This window comes from Bufo bufo, chromosome 4, assembly GCF_905171765.1.
Source record: "Bufo bufo chromosome 4, aBufBuf1.1, whole genome shotgun sequence".
NCBI classification, from domain to species: domain Eukaryota; kingdom Metazoa; phylum Chordata; class Amphibia; order Anura; family Bufonidae; genus Bufo; species Bufo bufo.
Window position 1 is genome coordinate 365,599,431 of NC_053392.1, and position 12,556 is coordinate 365,611,986.

Below are 12,556 nucleotides of genomic sequence, written 5' to 3' on the forward strand. Positions count from 1 at the left end.
GGGTCATCATTGAGCACCATTTTACAGTTTATTAGTAAATGCAGCTGTAGACTGTCTATATAGAATATGAATTGAGCTTTGTTCACCATTGTAATTTTTTTTTGTTTCTTTTTGTGATAAGGAGGACAATGAAGATTTAAAATGTCAATTACAATTTGTGAAAGAAGAAGCAATGCTGATGAGAAAGAAAATGGCTAAGATTGACAAAGATAAAGACAGACTTGATCATGAACTTCAGAAATACAGGTCCTTCTATGGTGACCTTGATAGTCCATTACCAAAAGGAGAGGCTAGTGGTCCACCCACAACCAGAGAAGCTGAACTGAAACTCCGGCTTCGACTGGTTGAAGAAGAAGCTAACATACTTGGAAGAAAGATAGTAGAGTTGGAAGTAGAAAACCGAGGTTTGAAAGCTGAACTGGATGACTTAAGAGGTGATGATTACTCTGGAGCTTCAAACTCAGTCCCAAGAGAGCAGAGTGAATCTGTCTCAGAGTTGAGGCAACATTTGCAGTTGGTGGAAGATGAAGCTGAACTCTTACGACGAAACCTCTCTGACTTAGAAGAACAGAACAAACGTATAACAGCAGAAATGAACAAATATAAATTTAAATCAGGTACACATGATAGTTCTCGACATACTGACAATGTCAAGACTGAAGCATTGCAAGAAGAGCTGAAAACTGCACGTTTGCAGATCAATGAGTTGAGTGGGAAAGTTATGCAGCTCCAATATGAGAACAGAGTTCTTATGTCTAACATGCAACGCTATGACCTGGCCTCTCACTTAGGAATCCGAGGAAGTCCCAGAGACAGTGATGCTGAAAGCGATGCAGGAAAAAAAGAAAGCGATGATGATTCCCGGCCTCCCCATAGAAAGAGAGAAGGTCCTATTGGTGGGGAAAGTGACTCAGAAGAGGTTCGCAATATTCGCTGCCTTACACCTACTAGATCATTCTATCCTTCCACTAGTGTCTGGCAAAAGAACTTTGCTGAGAGACAACAAATGAAAGATATTCGATCTGAAGCTGAACGATTGGGTAAGACCATTGATCGTCTTATATCAGATACAAGCACGATCATCACCGAAGCAAGGATTTATGTGGCCAATGGTGATCTGTTTGGACTCATGGATGAGGAGGATGATGGAAGCAGGATAAGGGAACATGAGCTACTCAACCGTATCAATGCACAGATGAAAGCTTTTAGAAAAGAACTTCAAACCTTTATTGATCGACTTGAGGTTCCAAAGTCTTCGGAAGACAGGAACGCTGATGATCCTCTTTCAGTTAGCCAGGTATGGTTTGATGATCACATATTATAGGCACACATTGTATATTCTAATTAGGAATGAGCGAATCGACTTCGGATGAAACATCCGACGTCGATTCGCATAGAAGTTTGTTAGAGTACTGTACGGAGCGAGCGCTCTGTACATTATTAGAATGTATTGGCTCCGATGAGCCGAAGTTATTACTTCGCAAAGTCTCTCGAGACTTTGGGTAATAATTTCAAAAATTAATTTCTACTGTAAAAAACCTTCTACTGAACTTGGGTTCGGTTCCAAGGTACCACTTGGAACCAAAACCGAGTTCAGTAAAAGTTTTTTTACAGTAGAAATTCATTTTAGAAGTTATTACCCGAAGTCTCACTAGACTTCGCAAAGTAATAACTTTGGCTCATCCGAGCCAATACATTCTAATACTGTATGGAGCTCCCGCTCCGTACAGTATTCTAACTTAAGTTTTATGCAAATTGACTTTGGATGTTTCATACGAAGTCGATTCGCTCATCCCTAATTCTAATGCAGCATGTGTGTAAGACGGCAAATTTATTAAAATACAACTGTCACTGTATACTTATAAATATGCATACATTTATATAGAAAAAATTGACTCAACTTATCAACACAATGATGCAGACTTAGGTCCTAGCATTGTATTTTTCATATAGCATTGCATATTAAATGCCATGACAAATAATTATAGTTTCAGAGCTGACAAACCTATGACTAACGTTACGTTTGCATTTTTCTCACTACTATCACTAGAAAAGACTATTCTCATCCGCATTATGGACAAGAATAGGACATGTTCTATAATTTGTGGGACGGACATGTTACACAGATAACACATGGATGACATCCATTTGCTGTCCGTTTCTTTTTTTTTTTTTTTGCAGACCCGTAGCAATCAATGGGTCCGTGTGGTATCTGCATAAAATGCAGGTTGGATGTACAGTTAGTTCCATATATATTTGGACAGAGACTACATTTTTCTCATTTCTGTTCTCTACATTACCACAATGGATTTTGAACAAAACAATTAAGATGCAGTTGAAGTTCAGACTTTCAGCTTTAATTCAGTGGGTTGAACAAAATGATTGCATAAAAATGTGAGGAACTAAAGCATTTTTTAAACCCAATCCCTTCATTTCAGGGGCTCAAAAGTAATTGGACAAATTAAATAATTGTAAATAAAATGTTAATTTCTAATACTTGGTTGAAAACCCTTTGTTGGCAATGACTGCCTGAAATCTTGAACTCATGGACATCACCAAACACTGTGTTTCCTCCTTTTTAATGCTCTGACGGGCCTTTACTGTAGCGGTTTTCAGTTGCTGTTTGTTTGTGGGCCTTACTGTCTGAAGTTTAGTCTTTAACAAGTTAAATGCTCTATTGGGTTCACATCAGGAGACTGACTTGGCCATTCAAGAATATTCCACTTCTTTGCTTTAATAAACTCATGGGTTGCTTTGGCTTTATGTTTTGGGTCATTGTCCATCTGTATTATGAAACGCCGACCAATCAGTTTGGCTGGATTTGAACACACAGTATGTCTCTGAAAACCCCAGAATTCATCCGGCTGTTTCTGTTCTGTGTCACATCATCAATAAACACTAGGGACCCAGTGCCACTGGCAGCCATGCATGCCCAAGCCATCACACTGCCTCCCCCGTGTTTTACAGATGATGTGGCATGCGTTGGATCATGAGCTGTACCATGCCTTTGCCATACTTTTTTCTTTCCATCATTCTGGTAGAGGTTGATCTTGGTTTCATCTGTCCAAAGAATGTTCTTCCAAAAGTGAGCTGGTTTTTTAAGTATTTTTTAGTCCAATCTAGCCTTCTTATTCTTGAGGCCTATGAGTGGCTTGCACCGTGCAGTAAACCCTCTGTATTTACGTACTTTCATGCAGTCTTCTCTTTATGGTAGATTTGGATATTGATACGCCTATATCCTGGAGAGCGTTGTTCACTTGGTTGGCTGTAGTGAAGGGGTTTCTCTTTACCATGGTAATTATTCTGCGATCATCCACCACTGTTGTCTTCCGTGGGCGTCCAGGTCTTTTTGCATTGTTGAGGTCACCAGTGCTTTCTTGCTTTCTCAGGATGTACCAAACTGTAGATTTTGCCACTCCTAATAGTGTAGCAATTTCCCGGATGGGTTTTTTCTGTTTTCCCAGATGAAGGATGGCTTGTTTCACCTGCATGGAGAGCTCCTTTGACCACATGTTTACTTCTCAGTAAAATATTAAAAATGCAAGCACCACACCTCAAATCAACTCTAGGCCTTTTATGCGCTTAATTGAGAATGAAATAATGAAGGAATTGCCAACACCTGCCCATGAAACAGCCTTTGAGTCATTTGTCCAGTTACTTTTGGTCCCTTTAAAAACAGGGGGCCACATGTAAAGGAGCTGAAACTCCTAAACCCTTCATCCAATTTTAATGTGGATACCCTCAAATGAAAGCTAAAAGTCTGGACTTTATGCCCATGTCCGTTATATAACTATAACTTGAATATGTTTTATTAAACAGGTAATAAAAACAAAATTTGTGTCAGTGTCCAAATGTATATGGACCTAACTGTAGATGCAGAATATGGTCATGTTTATAAGCCCTTAAAGGGGTTATCCCATTTTAGACAATGGGGGCATATCGCTAGGATATGCCCCCATTGTCTGATAGGTGTGGGTCCCACCTCTGGGACCTGCACCTACAAGGAGAACGGAGCCGGGGAGAGTTGTGGCTGGAGGACCCCAGCGCTCGGCTATTTTCGGCGGCTCCATAGAAATGAATGGAGGGCGGCTGCGCATGCGCCCTCCTCAAGTTTCTCCGCTCCGTTCTCCTTGTAGGTGCGGGTCCCAGAGGTAGGACCCTCACCTATCAGACAATAGGGGCATATCCTAGCAATATGCCCCCATTGTCTAAGATGGGATAACCCCTTTAAGTACTACAATTCCCACATTCCCACCAAATCAAACATAAAGGGGGATCAAGACTGGCATATGGGAACACCAGGCTTGATAAATCTCCCCCCTTATGTTTGATGGGAATTATAGTACTTAAGGGCTTATGAACACACACTTTCTGGTGCGCTGTATTAACCCCTTCCCGACTGCCCATTGTGTATATACGCCTATCTGCACATGCCCTGTGCAGATAGCACGTATATACATGTGCAGGCAGCGCTTTAATCCCAGCGCTAATAAGCGCTGGGATTAAAGCTCCTGCTCCTGTAATTTAGCAGGAGCAGGTCGGGTCCCGGCTGACAGACACAGCAGGGACCCTGAGGAGAAGACAGAAGCGGTTTATTACTGTTTCTGCCTTCTTCTGTGCCGGCAGGAGAGCTCTGAACTAGCACATGGTGGAGGGAACAGGAAGCGGCTCTGTTAGTCCCGCCGTTCATGTGACCGCTGGGGGTGTCTGGAGCAGGGGCGGGAGCAGAGAGCAGTCTAACTAGACCCTGATCAGCTCTGCCTGTGTGTCATGCCCCCAAAGGGGGCTGTTTTCCTCTGTAACTGGGGCTCCTGTGGATGCCCCAGTTACAGTGGAAAATGAAAAAAAAAGTTAAAAAAAAAAAAAGTAAATGTCCTCCAGAGGTCTTTTAATGACCTCCTGGGGAACATATTGTGTGCCAAAAATAAATAAAAATATTAGTAAAAAATAATTACAGTAAAAAATAAAAATTAAAAAGAATTTAAAATGCAGTCGCTAACAGAAACCGTCACCAAAGTCGCCCGTTCTCTCAAACCTATACATGTTATATATGAAAATGATTGTCACAAAATAGGGAACCTATTGCAATAATTGATTTTTTAATAATAATTAGCAGTTTTCCTCCAAATTAAACCTAAAAAAAGAAAAAAAAACCTCTAAAAAAATATTCTAATAAATATTCCTAAGTGTCAAGTAAAGAAAATCTAAAAAATTATTTTGGTAGTCAAACAAATAAAAAAGCTACGGTCATTAAACCACCACGCGCCCAAAAGCACTAAAAGTTGCCTGGACATTCAGGCCTTTTTTGGGCCCAGTCATGAAAGGGTTAAGATGCGCCTCTGGCCCTCCGTGCACCAGAATCTCAAGTCTAAGGCCTCCTGCACACAACCGTTTTTTCCCCCCGTTTACTGGCCGTTTTTTGCGTTCCGTATACGGTTCGTATACGGAACCATTAATTTCAATGGTTCCGCAAAAAAAACGGAATGTACTCCATATGCAGTCCGTTTCCGTATTTCCGTTTAAAGATAGAACATGTCCTATTATTGCCCGCAAATCACGTTCCGTGGCTCCATTCAAGTCAATGGGTCTGCGAAAAAAAACTAAACACATACGGAAATGCATCCGTATGTCTTCCGTTTCCATTCCGTTTTTTGCGGAACCATCTATTGAAAATGTTATGCCCAGCCCAATTTTATCTATGTAATTACTGTATACTGTATATGCCATACGGAAAAACGGAACGGAAAAACGGAACAGAAACAAAAAACGGAACAACGGATCCGTGAAAAACGGACCGCAAAACACTGAAAAAGCCATACGGTCGTGTGCAGGAGGCCTAAGCCAACTAGTTTCTGGCGTATGTTATAGTAAATCCAGAGGGCTGTGTAAATTCCCACACTCCTCATGCTCAGTCCTGACCATTCGGGAAAACCTCAAAGAGTCACAAATGATGGTGCAAATATGGCATACGCCATAATTTGCGGCTTTTTGACGCCACAATAGTGGCGTTAATAGCTTAATAAATGTCCCCCAAGGTTAATTTGTAGTTTATGTAAAAAGATTAGCTGTAAAATTTTTAAGTGTGAGCTTCTTTATTAACTTTAGAATTCTTGTCCTTTGTCTGAAGACCACAGAGCACAATTGTACGTTCATGTCCCTTCACTTCTTAGAGATGACCTATCACCACAAAATGTAATTTAATCAGAAAGCAGCATGTTATAGAGCAAGAGAAGCTGAGCAGATTGACCCCTTCGCTACCAGCGCTGTACATGTAAGTCACTGAAGCGATCTGCAAACATGGCGCTTGCTTGCCCGTGTAGCGGGTGTCATGGCCGGCGGGTCTCCGCTGTTTCATTAAAGCCTTTGGATGCCATGATCAAGTCAGATCACGGCATCTAAAGGGTGAAAAACCTGGATGCTCCTCTGCGGCCAATGAAGATTAATTGATTTCAATACCCTAGGTCTCGCTGAAGAGACCAAGGGTCTTGAAGCTGCAATTCTTATTTTGGCCAGCAGGTGGCAGGCCAACATAACAAATGAGCAATTCTGAACAATAAATGGATGTAAAAGAGAATTTAATTTTTTTTTATTTTTTAGGCTCAAATACGAGCTTCAAAATAAACAAAAAAGTAAAAAAATATATATATATTAACAAATATATAAAAAATTTAAAAAATATAAAAGTTTAAATCACCCCCCTTTCCATAGAATAAAAAAATAAGTGCATAAATAACAAAAAATATAAACATCATGGGTATCACCGCGACCGAAAATGCTCATACTATTAAAATATAAAAATATTTTTCCAATACGGCGAATGGCGTAATGGAAAAAAGGGTCAAAATGGCCAATTTGCCATTTTTTCATTGCTTCTCTTACCCAAAAAATGTGATAAAAAAGTTACACACACTCCAAAATGGTATCATAAAAAACTACAGATTGTCCCGCAAAAAATGAACACCACACAGCTCAGTAGATAAAACTTTAAAAAAGTTATCGAGGTCAGAAAGAATATGGTAATGTAAAAAAAAAAAATTCTCAAAGTTTAAATTTATTTTTACATTATTTAGACATAAAAACCTATACATAATATGTTGTATCCTTGTAATCTTACTGACCCAGAGAATGTAGGACACAGGTCCGTTTTGCTGCAAACGGAACAATGTGGGAACAAGACCCGTAAAACGTTGGAGGAATTTCGTTTTTTTTTCCAATCCTCCCCCCATTTGGAATTTTTTTCTTACTTCCCACTACATTGTATGCCATATTAAATGGTTGCATTAGAAAGTACTTTTCCTGCAAAAAATAAGCCCTCATACAGCTATGTGAACAAGGGCTGAAACGATTACTCGATTAAATCGAGTAATTCGACACAAAAAAATCCTCTATGCAAATTTTTTGCATCGAAGATTCGTTTGTGTCATGTGACCACGGAGCGGGAGTGAAGCGCTTGCTATTACTCCCGCTCCGTGGTCTCCCGCTGAGCTTGGAATACTCACCTTTCCAGCAGGGGGCCTCCGGACACTTCACAGCACGTCCATGGTCCCGCGCTGCTCTGACCTCCTGACGTACGCACGCCGTGACCTGACGCACTGTGTGACGTCAGGCGCAGAGCAGCGCGGAACGATGGAGTCTCCGCAGCACCCCTGCTGGAAAGGTAAGTTTGTGAAACCGAGGGGGTGGGGGTGCGACTAAGGCCGGGCGCCTGGAGTGCACAGCGTCATAGTAACCAATGACACTGTGCAATCCGGGTGTCAGGAGGAGCATGGCAGCAGAGATTATGGCACAATGGGTGGAGAGCTGATGGCACAATGGGGAGAGCTGATGGCACAATGGGGGGAGAGCTGATGGCACAGTGGCGGGAGAGGTGATGGCACAAGGGGGAGAGATGATGGCACTGGGGGAGTAAAGCTGATGGCACAAGGGGGGAGAGATGGCACTGGGGGAGTAAAGCTGATAGCACAAGGGGGGACAGATGATGGCACAATGGGGGAGAGATAATGGCACTGGGGGAGTAAAGCTGATGGCACAAGGGGGGACAGATGATGGCACAAGGGGGGAGTGCTGATGGCACAAGGGGGTTAGAGATGATGGCACAAGGGGGTTAGAGATGATGGCACAAGGGGGTTAGAGATGATGGCACAAGGGGTGAGAGATGATGGCACTGGGGGAGTAAAGGTGATGGCACAAGGGAGGGGAGTGATGGCACAAGGGGCAGAGCTGATGGCACAAGGGGGGAGAGCTGATGGCACAAGGGGGAGAGCTGATGGCACTGGGGGAGTGGAGCTGATGGCACTAGGGTGGGGGAGAGCTGATGGCACTGGGGTGAAGGAGAGCTGATGGCACTGGGGTGAAGGAGAGCTGATGGCACTGGGGTGGGGACAGCTAAAGGCACTGGGTGGGGAGGGCTGATGACACTTGGTGGGAGAGAGCTGAGGACACTTGGTGGGAGAGAGCTGATGGCACTGGGGGAACTGACCTGATGGCACTGGGGGATAGTGGAGCTGAAGGGTGTTGGGGACTAATGGCAGGGAGTCTGATGAGTTTTTATAAAGGAAAACAGTCTATTAATTATTTTTTTCTTATTAGATTACTCGATTAATCGTAAAAAATAATCGATTGAATACTCGATTACTGAAATAATCGTTTACTGCAGCCCTAATGTGAACAGAAAAGTAAAAAAGTTATGGCTCAAGGAAGATAGGGAAGAAAATTGAAAACACAAAAACGCAAAAACCTCCTGTATCCTAAGGGTTAATATATAGTTTTGTTGCAAAAGATTCAGTAAACCGTATGATTCATACATTTATAGCTTAGCTTTTTTCACCTCCTGTGAACAGCTATCGGTACAGGAAGGAAGTGTTATCAGTGATTGATAGCATTGTGTGTATAAGTGAGCATACAGAGGTAGCTGTCAATCACTTATAACACCTGTCCCCTGTACCAATAGCTGTTCACAGGTCCGTAGATATAAATGTAAAAATTACAAGTTTTACTGAATCTTTTCCCATAAAAAATTATATAAAACTGCTCAGCTCCTCCTGCTGTATAACATGGCGCCTTCAGATTACAATACATTTTTGGTGACAGGTTCTCTTTAATGTCAGGTATAAATTCTCTGAGACACAGGACGTTGCTGTTTTGTGTATGAAGCTGGAGCCATGACTGCTTGTTACACACATAGTAACTTTTTTTGCATCTACAATGTTGAAGACTTAAAGGCTATGTACACTTTGGAGGAAATTTTTGTTTATGATTGCACTTTACTCATTTTTGGCTAAAAATCTTATTTTCAATTTGCCTTTATTAAAAATAATTATAAATTCTGTCACAAAGGGTTAAAGGGGTTGTCTCGCTTCAGAAAATAACATTTATTATGTAGCGGAAGTTAATACAAGGTACTTACTAATGTATTGTGATTGTCCATATTGCTTCCTTTGCTGGCTGGATTCATTTTTCCATTACATTATACACTGCGTGTTTCCATGGTTACGACCACCTTGAAATCCAGTAGTAGTGGTCGTTCTTGCACACTATAGGAAAAAGCGCTAGCATCTCTGGTGGCCAGGACCATGACACTGCACATAGGCTACTGCTTGTTACTATAGTGGGCAAGCACGACCACCACTGATGGATTGCAGGGTGGTCGTAACCATGGAAATGAACAGTTTATAATGTGCTAGAAAAATGAATCCAGCCAGCAAAAAAAACAATATAGATAATAACAATACATTAGAAAGTGGCTTGTATTAACTTCTTCTACATAATAAATGCCATTTGCCAAAGTGAGACAACCCCTTTAGCTGTTTTTCTAACTGTGTGACTGGTACTTTCACTTTCACGTTGTGCCGGTCATCTAATAAATCTTTCTCTAAACTACTAAGAGGTCATACATAAACACTTATTTAAGCCACATTCTTATCTTTAAGATAAGAACTGAGCTATAATGAGTGTTTATAATGTCAGAGATAAGGAGCCCGTCAGCTCCCTGTCTGACGGAAAAGACAGAAAATCCAGAGCCTGCTTCTAGAGCATCTCCAAATCCTGACAAAAGCCATGTATTTGCCATTTATTAGGGAATATGGGTATGAGATAGGGCACTGTAGTAAACATAAATGGATTAGGTAAATGTTATACTGAAAGAAGAAAATGTTTCTAGCTTCCTTCTTTGGCAAGTTGTCCAAGCTTGAAGTTATAGGCCTAATGCCTGCAGCTGTTCTTCCCCTAGGACCTTACGTCTTGCCTGTACTCTGGTTAGTTCTTCTTGTAAATTTAGGGACAGCAAGCAACCTGGCAAAAAAATAACATTTTCATGTTTTATGTACTTTATATAAAACCTCTGGAAGTCTTTCTTTAAATAATGATGTGACCTGTTTTATATTTCCTCTGCTCTGCTCAGGAAACTATTCAAGGAATTATCTTGCAGATTATAAAACATCCTGTGAAATGTCTGTGTGTTCTTGGTTGAGGTGCAGTCTGTTGCTTTTTCATGCTGGCAGCGCTGTGAGTGAATAACTCTTTCTGTCTTTGTATTTGCCTTCCCAGATGTTCCAGCCTATTATTTTACTTATCCTCATCCTAGTATTATTTTCTTCTCTTTCCTACACAACTATATTTAAGCTCGTCTTCCTTTTCACCCTCTTTTTTGTCCTGTAACCTTTTCCGCCATCTTCATTTTTGTTTTGTGTAGTTATTTTTTTTCAGTTTTGCTTGTTTTGTCCACTCACCAAGATAAGAAGTAAAAGAAATATTGTTTCTGCACCAAAGAAAACACTGAAGACCGCATACTTGTATATAGAAAACCATCAGACTACTGGCAGCTACTAAAAGTAAGTGCTCAGGAACTTATGCCATCAGTGATGCCTAGTTCACCTTTTGCTGCAAATATGTATAAATATACTTCATAATAAACTATATAAAAGTACTATGGGGCAGATTATTTAGCTACATTCCAAGCACACCACATTTATTACACACTTTTTCCTCCATGCTCAACAAGGTGGAGTTGCCTAGTGGGCAGTAGGTGTGACTTTGTGGGAAAGGGTCATGCATACGGCCCCCCTCCCTCCCCTGTAGTTAACTCGTTGGTGGCCAGTGCGGCCGGCCCCCCTCCCTCCCCTGTAGTTAACTCGTTGGTGTCCAGAGGCCCCCCCCCCCTCCCTCCCCTGTAGTTAACTCGTTGGTGGCCAGTGCGGCCGGCCCCCCTCCCTCCCCTGTAGTTAACTCGTTGGTGGCCAGTGGGCCCCCCCTCCCTCCCCTGTAGTTAACTCGTTGGTGGCCAGTGCGGCCGGCCCCCCTCCCTCCCCTGTAGTTAACTCGTTGGTGGCCAGTGGGCCCTCTCCCCTCCCTCCCCCTCCTAATTAAAATCTCCCCCCCTATCATTGGTGGCAGCGGAGAGTACCGATCGGAGTCCCAGTTTAATCGCTGGGGCTCCGATCGGTAACCATGGCAACCAGGATGCTACTGCAGTCCCGGTTGCCATGGTTACTTAGCAATTTGTAAAAGCATTATACTTACCTGCGAGCTGCGATGTCTGCGTCCGGCCGGGAGCTCCTCCTACTGGTAAGTGACAGGTCTGTGCCGCGCATTGCTTAATGACCTGTCACTTACCAGTAGGAGGAGCTCCCGGCCGGACGCAGACATCGCAGCTCGCAGGTAAGTATAATGCTTCTACAAATTGCTAAGTAACCATGGCAACCGGGACTGCAGTAGCATCCTGGTTGCCATGGTTACCGATCGGAGCCCCAGCGATTAAACTGGGACTCCGATCGGTACTCTCCGCTGCCACCAATGATAGGGGGGGAGATTTTAATTAGGAGGGGGAGGGAGGGGAGAGGGCCCACTGGCCACCAACGAGTTAACTATACCTCTTAAATATTTTAGCTTAGGCGGCAATACAATTTGTGTCCTGGCAGCTAGATATGGCATGGTGGTAGGAGACAGCTTGGAGCCTATTGATAGCATCCCTGCTACTCTAGGGGGACATTATATATTTTATGTTGGGTAGTCTACAGGAGCATACAGTAGCTAGAAAGATCTGGGTCCCATGCAAACTTTTAATGCGTTCCCCCCCCCCCCCCCCCTTCAATAAAATAAGACCCCTAAATCAGATACCAGAGCAGACACCTACATCAGGACACCAGATCAGACAAAAAAAAAAAGGCATTTACTTACCTCTCCTTGCTCGTAGTCTTTTTTGTCTTCAGGACTAGAGCACAGGGTCCTAATGTGACAGGGGGACTATATGGAGGAAGGAATTCATGGTAATAAGCCTGCTATGCTAAGCAAGTGAATAAGAAATCAAATCTACTCAGAGGCTTCTTTTAATAAGCTTCATAAATCTGCTATGATTGAGTGTTATTCCACACTAAACATGAACCTTCCTAGGCATTGTATGTATATATATATGGCTCTGCATGTATATAACATATGGTCGACTTAGGACTACATCTTTTCTGCTCTTCGGAGGGTGAGTCATGTGCACACTTCTGGGCCACATCTGTTAAGTTTTTGGAATCACATCACATTTACTGAGTGACACACCCTGAACTTTAGA

At 42.4% G+C, this 12,556-nt stretch overlaps 1 protein-coding gene across 1 annotated transcript in view; it reads left to right on the top strand.

Moving 5' to 3' along the window:
* The window catches only part of SOGA3 (SOGA family member 3), an 80,272-nt gene that overhangs the window by 44,560 nt on the left and 23,156 nt on the right, over positions 1–12,556 (top strand). The window contains exons 5-6 of the mRNA XM_040429114.1: positions 122–1,297; positions 10,546–10,829. Of these exons, the coding sequence (XP_040285048.1) occupies positions 122–1,297; positions 10,546–10,656 (1,287 nt within the window). The 3' untranslated portion in view covers positions 10,657–10,829. The remainder of the gene's footprint in view (positions 1–121; positions 1,298–10,545; positions 10,830–12,556) is intronic.